This window comes from Kogia breviceps, chromosome 15 (assembly GCF_026419965.1).
Source record: "Kogia breviceps isolate mKogBre1 chromosome 15, mKogBre1 haplotype 1, whole genome shotgun sequence".
Lineage (NCBI taxonomy): Eukaryota > Metazoa > Chordata > Mammalia > Artiodactyla > Physeteridae > Kogia > Kogia breviceps.
This window is the reverse complement of record NC_081324.1, coordinates 44,412,253-44,426,700: the sequence shown is the minus strand read 5'-3', so window position 1 is coordinate 44,426,700 and position 14,448 is coordinate 44,412,253. Positions and strand designations below refer to the sequence as shown.

Genomic DNA, 14,448 nt, shown 5'->3' with positions numbered 1-14,448 from the left:
TGTGCTTTTGTGTCCCAAGTGCACTAAGATGAAGAAGTCCATCTAAATAAATGTCAAAATGTATCATCCAAATTACAGTTACAATAATTCCTAACCAAATTCTTTCAAGTAATTATATAATAACTTCTAAAGAGTCTCTAGAAGATGTTAGAATTTTGTTTTATATATTTTGGGGGGTAAAGCTCTGGGAAAAAAATGATAAAGACCTCTATTACTGTTAAAAATGTATTCATCATTTCATTTTCTCTTTCTTCTACAAATTCAGAAAGCATATGCTTATGCAGATGAAGACGAAGCACGCCCATCCAATGACTGTTTGCTCATATATGATATTGAAGGGGTAGGTTCCCCTGCAGGCTCTGTGGGTTGTTGTAGCTTCATTGGAGAAGACTTGGATGACAGCTATTTGGATACACTGGGGACTAAATTTAAGAAGTTGGCAGATATCAGCCTGGGAAAAGAGGTTGAACCATATCCAGACCCTGATCCCTCTTGGCCACCTGACAGCACTGAACTGATCTGCCCTCTGCAGGGAACAGAGCCCATTGGTAGTGGACACCCACACATCTCCCCACATTTCGGCACCACCACCATCATTTCTGAGAGTAACTACCCCTCGGAACCTGGGGTACAGCATCCTATTCCTGATCCTCTGGGCTATGGTAATGTCACTTTAACTGAGTCTTACACCACCTTGAGCACTCTGAAGCCTTCTGTCCACGTTCACGATAACCGACATGCATCAAACGTAGTGGTGACAGAGAGGGTGGTCAGCCCAATCTCTGGTGCCAATCTGAATGGGATGTTAGAGATGCCTGACTTGAGAGATGGGTCAAATGTTATAGTGACAGAAAGGGTGATAACACCCAGTTCAAGCCTGCCCTCCACTTTGACCATCCCTGATCCTAGAGAGTCTTCAAATGTAGTCGTGACAGAAAGAGTAATCCAGCCAACTTCCGGCCTGGTGGGCAATCTGAGTGTGCACCCCGATGTATCAAACACCCGCGATGTGGTTGTGACAGAGAAGGTAGTTTCAGGCTCCAGTATAACTGGCATTAGTGGCCCAGCTGGGTTAGGTGGAGGCAGTGGCATAGGCAGCAGTGGCCTGATGGGCAACGGTGGTGGCATTGGGCTGAGCAGCCTGGAAGGGGGCGGGGGCCTGAGTAGCAGCATCGGGGGCACATCCACCACTGGCCACTTGAGGGGCTCCTCTGAGCATCACTTTAGCAATGCCCTAGGATCTGCCTCCCCTATCACAGCCCAAAGTCGAATCACAAAGTACAGTACAGGACAATATGCCAAGTAGCCAGGACCCCAGCACGCTTCTTCTCAGTAATTGTGATTTAGGTTTAATTCCCACCACCCAAAAACTAACAATGTGATTTATGACAATCGGGTGCTAAGAAAATTGTGGTACAAGGTGAGACACCTCAGTGAGAAAAATAGATGGAAATAGTGCTGTTGGGCAAGAGCTCTCCTGAGCATTTGTAAACTTTCTTCTTCTAGTCATACTAACAGAATCATGACCGTGAACTAAAACTTGAGACAGGCTCTTCTTGGTGCCTGGATGGCCTGTAGGGTCTTCTTGGCTTTTGTGTGGACTGTAGTGTATCTCCAGCACACAGAATAAATAAAACTTGGTCATGTAAAAGCACTGGCCTTAAGATGGCAATTGGCATCAGTCTCCTTGCTCTGTTTTGAATTGCCATGTAGCCCAGGCAATATTTAAATAAAACTAAACATGCAATATGCACTCAAGTATGTGGGAAGGATTTGAAATATGCCCCAAATGCCTTGTCAATTTCGCAGATAATATAAATAAAAATCCAATCACATATTTAGACCAGGGTTAACCATTAAAGAAAAAAAAATGGCTACTCAGCCAAGTCCACAAGCCACCAAGCACTCCCACCTTAATAACTGCACTAGATAAAACAAACTTCAAATTAGGAAGTTTTTCCTGGGAGGGAAATTCCATAAGAGGGTGGCAACATAGTGAGATTGATTGGGAGTGAACTGGCATCATCTGAGTCTAGATCTCGAGATGGGGCTTCAGCTATAATTCCTATGGAGTCAAGGACTTCTCTGATTCTAGTTTGTGTCTAGCGGAAGATGCAATATTGATGTATATTGCATACTGGTGAAGTTGCAGTATATCACAAGCATTTCTCCCTTTACCACTGTGACTCTGACTTAATAAAGGAAAATCTGCCAAGTATACTTCTCAGGCTGGAGCAAGTAACACCTGACATGGTAAATTACCTTCCAAAGAAGTAGACAGGAATCACATTGTATTTTCAGATTGTGTTTTTAGTAAGTGTTATTCATTTATATCCAGCTCTTTATTACACATCTCCTAAGATAAAATAATTGACTTAGACTGAGCTGCGAAAAAAAGCCTGCAGTATAGTTACGCTTTGGGAAAATTTTTTAAGGGGATCTAAAAACATGTTTTTAGCCCATGTAAAATATTTAATGGGGGAAGTTAGAATTGTTCAGTAAATAATACCATACTATTAGTTTTAATTGAGTTTAGTACTTTTTAAAATAACCCTCTGCTGCTATTTTGAAGAGATCAGCTGGGAACTTTTAACAGAGTTTATGACATTGTGTTAATGGGAATGAAATTGTACTAGACAATCCAGTTTCCTTACTCTATCCCACCTCCTAACCAAATTTTCTCACTAGCCTAAATTTTACATTCCTGATTTGATTTGTCAATAAGCTCTTGGATTATATATGCTCCAATTTATAGATAGTGTCTAAATTATATAGTATACTTTTCTAACTTCAAAATTTAATAATGTCCTATTTATGATGAGTCATTTCTGTGAATTTGCTACATAGTGTTACCTGGTTAAAATCTCTAAATAGAATCAAAGCATTCTTAGAGGCAAATTTACTATTGTACGGTAGAGGAATTTTTTTCTCTTTTCTAAATTCAATGTTAATATTTGCTCACTAATGTGAAACTGGATATGGCAAAAATATTTTAAGGATTAGTCCCCCCAGTTACTCAAATTTCCCAGAGTGTTACAAGATCAAAGAATAGTTATTGGACTTCCAACACTTGTCAAAGGGGGATGGCGAGTGAATTATTTTACCCAGAGCTATTTCACTCTGTGTTATAGCAGATGATGTCAATATTTTCAAAGCCACAATACACATCTTATTTTAACTCTGTAGACTATGTAAAATTTTGATAGTCTGTAGCATGCCAAAATGCAGAGGTGTAAATAGAATCATTCACAGGGAGTCTTTCTTTTATTTCTTTCCCCCATTTGGAGGTTCCATTAATAATGGGTAGTCTTTCCAGAAATAAAGTCAAAAGCTACTTATTGAAATATACTTGAGGATGCCTGGGTCCAGGAGTTTGAAGAAATAAAAATAGTTATTAATTAATTGTTAGTATTTGTCACTTTGATAAGACATATCATCAGAAGTGTTTTCTTAAAACTCCTGATATCTTCCAGAAATGTTTTTTAGATTGTCTGACAAATGCCACTGCAACCATCTTTAATAACTATTGTTATTAAGATCCATTAGTTACATAAAACCATGGGAGATACAAGAAAAAAAATGGCAGTATTAGTCATCAATCTTTCTAGGAAGATACTTTCAAATCAGACTCTTTTTTTCATGTTTACACATTGATGTTCTAACTCTTTATCCCTAAATTTAAAAATTACCTTTTTAAGACAGCAACCATTCTAACAGTCATTTAAAGGCATGTAATTTTTTTTAATGAACAGCCTTTAGAAAGAACTTAATCCTTCTCTTCAGATGCTTTACTCTAACTCACATACTTTACGTCATTCCATAGACGTAAAGATATGAAAATTATTTTATAAGTGAATAGTTATAATTCAAACCCATAATGCAAGCTGAGTCTCAGATCAACTTGCTCCTAACAAAAGAGAAGGAAAAAAGAGTGATTTAATTGTTATGTGTATATATAGTTTGAAAACAAAGTGTTTAATATTTATAAAACATCTCACTTTCCCAAGAGGTAGTCCTTAGAGGCAAAAATTAGTATATTATAAATACTTTATTATTCATTGAATTCCAAATACATCTGCTACAGATTATTAGCCTCTCTGTACGTTGCCTAATGTAAATGTATCTGCTCCGAAAAATTTACGGAAAAAGTATCTATTTCAGGTTATTTCCAGGGCTTCATCTGGACATCTGTTCTACATTTGTATATAAAGTTTTTAGCCTCATAATGTTCATTCAATGTATAATGTTCTGACAGAATTTTAATTACATAGCTTCAAAAATTACATACTCACTCTGATTGGATGTTTCTAGTTATAGACACAATTCATTTCTGAATTTATACCAACATTTGAAAGTCAGCCAGTGTATAACACATATGACAGTTTTTGACTTTAGCAGGAGTTTAAAGGTGTTATAATCTTGGCTAAAATGGCTCTGGCTTTTTCAGAAAGACATCTGAAGCCCAAAACAAACTTTTGAAAGTATTGCCACATTTCCCCATGCCTATTTAATCAATTCCAACCTTTGAGGAGACTTCTGGTGTTTGTAAGACCTATTTCACATTGCACTAGAATACACCGGTCCATACAGATTATTCGTATCCGTGAAACAGAATCTGTCTTCCAGTTCCAGATTATTCAATTCATGTTAGGACAAAAGCAAAAATGGATCAACCTGTTCTCCATCAAATAATTTTAAAACAATGAATAATCTATTGTTTAGGTGTCTATATGCCTCTGTTTAGTTATATTTGAATTACTAAACACTGTCATCAAGCTGTACTTAGTCTAACCTATTTTTCTTTCGCTATTTTACGCATATTTTTAGACTTTAATACTCATCTTGGGTGATGTTTACAACAAAGTGTTTTCCTTCAAGTTTCAGTATAAAAACTCTTGGATTATTTGGGTCCTAGTTCCTTGCTTGGTCATCTGTTAGCTATTTTAAGTTGGTCTGTAATTTCTGACGAGTTATGTTTACAGCAATAAAATGCTTAATATGCCTTCATTATCTTTTCTGAATTGCAAGGTGGGGATGGGTCTTAGAATATAAGGAATAATTAGAGATTATCAAACCTAGTTATTATTTTCAGTCCATAGAAATCGTTATTTTATTTTCACACTGTTAAGGTTTTTCATTTTCTGTTTCCTAAATCGTTTTTTCTCATGTTTTCTGGGGAGCCTGCTCTCCAGAGTGCTGCTTAGTAATGTCAGAACACAGCCTTAAGCAGCCTCATGCAAATAAGTAAATGATCAATAATGTGCATTTTCAGCTTTTATTTGATACTTTTAGCATCTTTACGCTTTCATATTTTTCTCTTTCAGATTCTAATTTTTTTGTTTACACCAGTATTTTATTTCTTTTAAATGGCTTTTCTTCTTATTTAATTTTAAAATCAAACACTTTCCTCTTTCATGGGGTGCATCTCCTTTTTGCTCTCCAATGCCATCTTCAGAACATTATCATCTTTGTCGTGCACAAAACCTTCCCCGTTTCAGACACATGCGATCTGCTTATATCTCCCTCCCACTCTTCTCTTTGTGCCATTTCCTGACCTCCTAATAATGTCCCCACTTTTACTAAAGACTCTTGTATTCTGGCTCACAGTCTTCTGTGGCTTCTCCAGCTCCATGGATGAGGCACTCAGCATCCCATATTCTCAGCTCTTACACCTCCATTCCCCCAGCCACCTCAGTCACTTGCTTCTTTGTCATAACCCAGCATGGCAGGACCTTGGGTGCCTCAGTTTCACTTCCTCCTATCCTTCCAGCTCACTTGCTTATGAATTCCGATTGTTGCAATTCCTCCACTTCATCAAAGCTTCCATTCTTTGGACTGCCACCGCTTTCTCAGTATCTGTCAGCTTCACTTCCCTCCTTGTCTAATCAAACTTCATGAGTCCAACTACTGTCACCTCTTGGAGCATACCTTCTACCTCCTTGTCCTGCGCCCCCTTTCATATCCCAAATCTTTACCCCCACATTTCTGTCTGCACACAAACAGCTAAACAAATGATTCAAGTGAGTTGACTTTTTTCATTTTAAATACTCAATTTCAGATCTCAGGTTAACATCAAATGCTTCCCTAATCCTAGCTGATTCTGTGAGAGACTTCTCATCTCCTTACACCAGATTACTATTCCATACTGTCTCTGTCCTCAACCCTCCCACACCTCCTCTTCCCTCCTTATTCTCAGTTGATAACCCAATCCTATTGTTCACTGAGAAAATAAAAGTCATCAATCTTGAATCCACTCATCTTCTTCTGCCAAACCTGCACAGCCACCCATTACATGCATATTATCCCCCCACCATATTGCAATGGAGTTAGTGTCCTACTCATATAAAAAGACAGTTCCCCATTTAAGCACAAGGACTTCGCTCCTTCCTTAACACTCTCTTTCCTATTCTCTCTCTCTCTCTCACTCTCTCCCCAACCCCAGAACATTTCCATCAGCACCCTTCCCTGTGGCTACTGTCTCATTTTTTCTTTGTTTATTTCACCAAATTTCCTAAGACTCATGTACGCATGCTTTCCTTTCTTTACCATGTCCCGTGAGACTACATTCACCCATCAGCCCATTAGAATGGCCCTTGTCAAATTTGTCTAAGACCTATACAATGCCAAGTACAAGGCCTACTTTTCTGTTCTGGCCTTTCTTATTTGTTGTAAAGAATCTGAAAACAGTAACTGTTCTCTCTTCCCTTGAAACATTCTTCTTTTGTGGCTTTTATAACACCATCCTCTAGGGATATTGATTATATTTCATTGGCTACTCTCTCTCTTATTATTTTTTGTTTATTCTCCAACTACCCAATCTTTAAATGGTAATGTTCCCCTAAAGTTTGTCCCAAGACCTCTCCTGTTAACACTCTACATTACCTCTATGATAACTCATCCAAGCCCCTTTTTAACTGTTCGGGATTGAAGCTTATAGTTTATCCTCTAATATCCCTCATCCCAGTAAATATGACTACAATGACCCAGTGCTCAACCCAGAATCTACGTAGTCCTTTGACTTTTATCCTTTCCCTCACTCCTCACATGTAATCCATTAGTAAACCCTGTTGATTTTATAACCAGAATATATCTCAAGCCATCAAATAGTTTCCATCCCTATTTGCCACCCTACCAGAACTGCCTCTTAAGTAGGCTCTCTACTTCCACACTGGACCCATTTAAACAATGTTCTACAGATGAGCCTATGTGGCTTAAGTCAATCCCCTATTTTAAGAATTTCAATGGATTTTCATTGCATGTCTTAGAACAGCCTACAGGGACCTGCCTGATCTGGCATAAAGGATGGTGGTGGGAAGACGATGGTGGCTTGGACTATAATAGTTATAATAGAGAATGTGAGAGGAAATGGATTGAGGAAATACTTTGGCCTTTGCAAATGATATTCACTCTGCATGGAACATTTCCCTCCTCATTTTCATATGGTTGCATCCTTTCATCATTTAGGTAGCAATTTAAGTATCATTTCCTCATAAATTCTTTCCTTGTCCAAATTGTTCATTCATTGATTCACTCATTGATTCATTCCACAGATGGTTATTAAATGCCTAATAGTTTTGCCAAGCAGTGATGATATGGTAGTGAACAAATCTCCTCATGGAGTTTATGTTCCAGATGGGGTGGGGGTTCTGACAATGAACAAGTAAGTGTACAGTATGTTAGATGGCAATAAATGGTCAAGAGAAAAAGCAGGGCAACTTAGACTAGGGAGTGCAGGATGGGAGGGATACTCTTTTATATAAGGCAATTGAGGCAGAGTTAGTTATAAGGCAATATTTGAGCAGACACCTGAAGAACATTCAGGAACAAGCCTTGTGGCTATCTGGGTACAGGGCACTTCAGGCAGAGGGGACTACAAAACTGCAAAAATTCTGAGGTAGGCATGTGCTTGGGGTATTCAAGGAAGAAGAAGGAGACCTACATGTGGCAGTGAAAGAAGGAAAGCAATAAGAAATAAAATCCTAGAAGTAACAAGGGATGAGATGGAGTTCGACCTTGCAAGTCATTGTAAGAATTCTGACATTCTCAGCGAGATGGAGAGCCACTGGAAAGCTTGGGCAGAGGAGTGCTCTGCTCAGGATTGTATTTTTAAAAGATCACCGGTTGCTAGCTCTCTTATGAGACAGTCCTATTACCTGGTTTGACCATACAGTTTGGTAGCAAAACGGGTGACAAAAATAAACCAAGAGCCCTAGATAGTTTAATAGCAACATGCAAAAAGAAATTGGAAAAAGGGCACTGAGCAATAGATTAAATTAAAATCTTACTATAGGGACTTCCCTGGCGGTCCAGTGGTTAAGTCTTCACCTTCCAATGCAGGGGGCGTGGGTTCGATCCCTGGTCGGGGGAACTAAGATCCCACATGCCACAAGCTGTGGCCAAAAAATAAAACATAAACGATCTCATTCTTTTTATAATATATAAAAATCTCACTTGAAAGAACTGAAGCATAATAAATACAAATGGAGAATATTAAGTTGACTTTAAAAAGTTTGAAACAGATGCCAGTTTCTGGGCATGTACTTGTTGATTGTGTTCAAATTAGACAAACTCCAGCTGACTCTGGGAGACTTACTTTTCCTAATTTTACAAACAAAGCTTAATTATGCCAAACTTGGGATATCCCGGTCTGCTCTGTGCCTGTGTGGTCCCAGCCATCCTCCTTGTATAAAACCTAGGGAGGAAAGCTCCTGCCTCAAGAACTTTCCCGCAATTGCTCAAAATATCAGGCTCCAATTCTTATCAAAGTTCATATCTGGTTGGACCCAGAATGTAACTGGTCACATTTTTCAAAGGAAAATACTTTGCTGCATTCAAATTAATAGATATCTCTTTCAAAATGTATGCCAGTTTCTGCTTGATAAATTATTGACCCAGGCTTCTCAGTTGGTTTTGATCACACGTTCAATTGAATTGAACGAGACAGGATGTGAGCGCAATCTGGGAGGAAGGGATGGAGGTGAAGAAACCACTGGTAGTAAATGGGGAGATGAAAGAGGGAAGGGGAAGCAGCCATTAAAAGCCAGTGATCACCATGGACAACTGAAGCTCAGCCCTCCTAGGAAGGGAAAACCCTTCCTAGGAGCTGGTATGGTACTTGCATCATAGAGCTAAATCGTCCCAGAAATGAAGGTGATGCTGTATTCAGACAACGGCTACCATCAGTTAGTAATTAAGGACCGCCCCTGGGCACAGAATTCCCTGTGCTTGTTGCACAGGTGGATAAAGTGGCTATGGCGCCAACGAAATGAAGAAACACAGGAGCTGGCAGTTAGAAATCGGGCATGTGGACACTGAAGTGATAAGGGCAAAATATGGAAATGGTACCGAAAGGATTTGTTACAACCACTGGTATGCGCTCCAGAGCATTCTCTGATGAAATATGTGACATGGAACCTCAGAATTTTCTGATTTGACAGGCCTTTCTTGAACATTCCACTGTAAATAAGAATGGATCGATAGATTGGATAATGAAACCCAATGGTATAAAATAAGAACGTCTTCAGGTTCCCCTTGTCATTAATTTGTACCTTTATGATATTATATCACTTCTGTTAATTAGATGCTTCTCCCTGTAAAGTGTTTAGACATATAATCATTCTCCTATAACACATGACTTAGCTTTACTGTTACACATTTAAGAGTGACCTTGATAGATAATTGGATTTGATGTCTATTTACTGCCAAAAAACAAGGGCTATGTATGAGTCAAAGTCATCATTTTTTGTATACATAGCCCAAACACTTTAATAGCTTATTTCTAACGACAACAATACAGTTCACTCTGTTTCTAAGACATATTATTGCAAAAATGGAAAAAGGTACCTCAAAAATTCTATTGTCATGATTTGAATATGGAAGCAATTAAATTAAAAATTTTGAATTAATGTATGATGTAGAGAGGTCAACATAGTGACAAGCAGAAACTGAAAAAATATTTGCTGGATACATGAATAAATGCAATCCATTCATGCCTCAGTTCTTCTAAAATCCATTCTTGTCTTGGGTTCTGTGAGAACTGAGACCCTAGATTACATCATAGAGCTTCTCAAATTCCTGCCATTCCCAATAGAACTTCTCTTTCAAAGTTATTCTTTGGCATAATGATGCCTCTTTAAAATGAGGGACAATATAATTTAATTTTCTTAGATTGTAACATGTATCTTTACCAAATGTCTTAAAAAAGACTAGATATATAGAACTTACTATATGTAGTTAGAATTAAACGGTTAACTAAAGAAGAATAGTTTATTTCCAAATATAACTAAATATTTGAAAAATGAGTCCAAAAATATTGGAATGGGAATGTAGCCTTCTTCAAATGACAACGATCATCGTAGCAACAGAAAAGTGCTTCCAGGACCCTACGAGATAAACAAATCATAACAACTATCACCTGATAGATGAAATCAAATATATGTAAGTTCAGACCTTTACACATGCTGTTCTCTGGGAGAATAATTAAAGATATTCCTTCTCACAGGGGAAGAATATTTTACTAGACAGTCCTGCAGCTTAGATGAAGGGCATGTCAAAATATCTATCCATCTTTGCTCTCTATTCATGATCAATAAACAATCTGGGGGTTGGTACCTTTCTAGCTAGGGCAAGTAGAGGGCATCTGGAGAGAAAATATTAACTTTACAGTTATCCCACCATGGAAAAATCCCCCCCACTGCAAACTCATAAATTAATATTTAGTTTATAAATCATCTATAAACATGATTATTGAGCATCAGTCACCAGGAAAACTTATCTGTTTTCAATATAAAGACAAAAATAAATGTGAGCCTAGAAAACTCAGATGTAAACAATGCAATGGGGAACTCAGGGCAAGTTAAGTAATTAATAGGTCCCATTTGGGTGACTAACTGCCTGGACTTCTCTTTGCAACACTCATCACTAACAACCCAAAAGCTTTCCTTCTAAAACATTCTTATTTGCAAAGTAAGGATAATAAGCCATATATTTTTAAGATATATATTGTATTTTAAAAATTATTAAAACCAAAATGAGGATTAAAAATCAATTAAATAGAATAAAATTTTAAACACAGATGCAAAATTATCAGAAATTAATTTGTTATAAACTAGAGTAGCAAACAATAAGAAAATCATATTTAATGACTAACAGTAAAAGCTGAATACTAGTATATAGAAAAAATAACTTATATCTACACCTAATGCCAGAGGTTTTAATAAATGGCAAGTCTGTTAAATATATATACACTCTATAAATTATGAAAAAAAGAATACTACTCAAAGAGAATGCACTATGTGCTAGTTTTTTTCTATTAAAATGTATCTAATTTAATGTCCCAAAATCTTCCAGGGAAGAAAACAGATAAGGAATTTGCTATTTACAGAGATAAATTAACTGACTCATGGACACAAATCCAGTTAGTGAAATTCCTGGAATTTGAACCATATCTAAATCTTTATCCATTTCAATATGCCACACTGGCATAGCACATTGATCTTAACTGTAAATAGAGAATTCTACACGCTTGACAAACAACATGCTCTAATTAGAGATGACACCTTAAATAAATAAAATTAAAAGATATTTTAACTTCTATACAATAAAAACTAACAAATGTGATAAAAATGAAGACAATGAAGATTTCCAATTAATGATAGTTGAGTCAAGATATTTTTACTCTACTCAACTTTATGAAATAAAATAACAATAAACAAAATAATAGTTGAACATAACAATCCACCTTCAAAAAGCAAACACACACACACACACGCAATGTCTGCTAAGTACACTGAAATATGGACCAAAACTAGGAAGTTCTAGAGGTAGTTAATATTCCTCCAGATCTCCTGTGGAGTGCAGATTTCTCTAAAAGTAAATGACACAGTCTTTCAAGATTCAGTGATGTAGGCAAGTTATAGAATTGTCAGAGAACATTCTTATAGGAAACCCGTTCCATATCACTGGTCAGTAGGTGAGTCAAAGCTGAAAGACAGACTCCTTAAAGATGCCATCTTTACTTCCTGACCCCATAGACATGAGGAAGGAAGAAAGAGAATACTATAGCACATTCAAGGTAACCCAGGGACCAATCCAACTAAACTTCATGAGTAAAAACCAGCAGAAACAACAGAATGCAGAAAAGCACCTTAAAACACTTCATATATTGAAATCATCAGGCATGTACTAGCAAATAAAAATCCAATAAAATTCATATACCTAGTATACTATACTAGATCAAAACAGAAGAGAATGTACAAATTTAAAATATCAAGAATTCTTTAAAATAGGACTTAACTATAGATTCCACAGATATTAGGAAAATAATAATAGGCTATTATAAACAACACATTGCCAATCAATTAGAAGATTTAAATAAAATGGAGAAATTCATAGTAAAAAGTACAATTTACTCAAACTGTCTTAAGAACCAAACACTCAAGGAGGAAATAATTTCAACCTAATACAATTCTTTTAGATAAGAGAATAAAACATCACAATCCTCAACTCATTTAAGAAGGCTAGCATAACTTTGACCAAAAAATTCAACAAGACTAGCATAAGACAGGAAAACTATATGCCAATTTCACTCATGAACATAGGTGGAAAATTCCTAAACAGAATATTCACAAACTGAAGCTAGTACTATATCAAAATGATGATGACCAAATCTGGGTTTATAACTGAAAACACAAGGCTGGGTTAACATTAGAAAATTCAATCCATGTAATACACCACCGAAACAAATTAAGTGAGAAAAATTATATAATCTTCCCAATATATAGGACATGTTTAGTAAAACATATGCTCATAGTAAATTATGAATAGAGGAGACTTTCTTAACTTTATACAGACTATCCATAAAATCCCCAAAATAAATATCATACTTAATAGTACAATATTAAAAGCTTTCTCTATGAAATAGAGAAATAAAATAGTAATGTTCACTATCAAAGTTTTGTTTACTATTTTGCTGATGGTACAAAAGTAGGGGGGAAAGATTATGGGGATTGGAAAAAAAGAAACAAAACTATCATTATTGTCAGATTAAATGATTGTGTAGTTAAAAATCCAAAAGACTCTTCAGATATATCATTCAAATTAAAAATAAGGGTTTAGCAAAATTGCTGGATATGGCAGAACGCCAAAATCAATTGTACTTCTATAAGCGAAAAAATGTGTTAGAAATTGTAATTGAAGAAAATATAACATTATATTATTATACTACTACCAAGGAATAACCTTTAAAAGGTCTCCGTAAGACCTTAACAATGAAAAAAATAAAACTTTGTTAAATAAAACCTAAAAATATAAAGAAATCTCCTTGTTTGTGTACTCCGATACATGACTCAAAATTGAAATTTTGACAATTCTTTCTAATTTCTGTTAAAATATTATACAATCCTAATCAAAATTGCAGCTTGTTTGTGAAACACTTGGTTCTAAAATGTACAGGAAATGCTATTGGTCAAGAACAGCCAAACACTCTTGAATAGAACAAAGCTATGCAATTAAAACAGCTTAGCACTAACATAAGAATAGATGAATAGGCAAAAGGAAAAAGAGGGAGAGACAGAGCTTAAAAACAAATACACACTTTTATGCACACTATTATTTTTCAATATTTTATTTATTTAAATTTTTATTTGTATATTATATATTTTATGCACACTCTCAGATTTTTTATAATTGGTACTACAGAAAGCAGTGCAGAAAGCAGTCTCTTTTTAATGAACGTGTCTGGTCATTAAGGTACACATAAAAAAAATAAAGATGAAATCGATCCCATACCATTTACAAAAATCATCTCCAGATGATTTAGGAACTTAACTTTGAAAGTCAATATTTTACAAGTGTGTGAAAAGCTTTCTTAAGACACAAGAGCACTAACCATAAAAGAAAAGACTGATAAACTTGACAATTTCAAAAATAAAAATTTCTATACATTATATCTTCTTAAAAAGTAAAAAGCCAAGCCACAGAATGAGTGAAAAATACTTGCATGCATATATCCAACAATGACACACAAGATGTGTAATGTAAAGAACAACAAATCAATTTTTTAAGAGGCACAATCTGATTAAAAATGGGGAAATAAATCTTCAATATGCCTTTAACAAAAGAAAAAAATCCAAATGGACAATAAACATAGGCAAAGATATTAAACTCAACAAAAATCAGAGAAATTCATAGGAGATACAGGTACCCACCCTGCAAATTGGATAAAATTTAAAAGTCTGACAATGCTTTTGCTTTCTGTGTGGGTGAGCAAAGCAAACTCTCCAAAACTGATGATGGGAACTCAGCCCAGGTCAGTATAACCACTTGGGAAAACAAGTTCAAGAAAATTAACTTATGACCCAGAAATTCTGCTCCTTGTATACGCCCCAGGGAAATTGTGTACATGTACTGATATAAAGGAGATGTGAGAAAAGAGGCAAAGATGATAGG

The 14,448-nt window shown here is 36.0% G+C and overlaps 1 protein-coding gene across 1 annotated transcript in view; it reads left to right on the top strand.

Annotated features, from left to right (window-relative positions):
- Positions 1-1,306, top strand: part of DSG1 (desmoglein 1) — a 37,815-nt gene extending 36,509 nt beyond the window's left edge. The window contains exon 15 of the mRNA XM_059040265.2: positions 266-1,306. Within this exon, the coding sequence (XP_058896248.1) occupies positions 266-1,306 (1,041 nt within the window). The remainder of the gene's footprint in view (positions 1-265) is intronic.
- Positions 1,307-14,448: the final 13,142 nt, after the last annotated feature.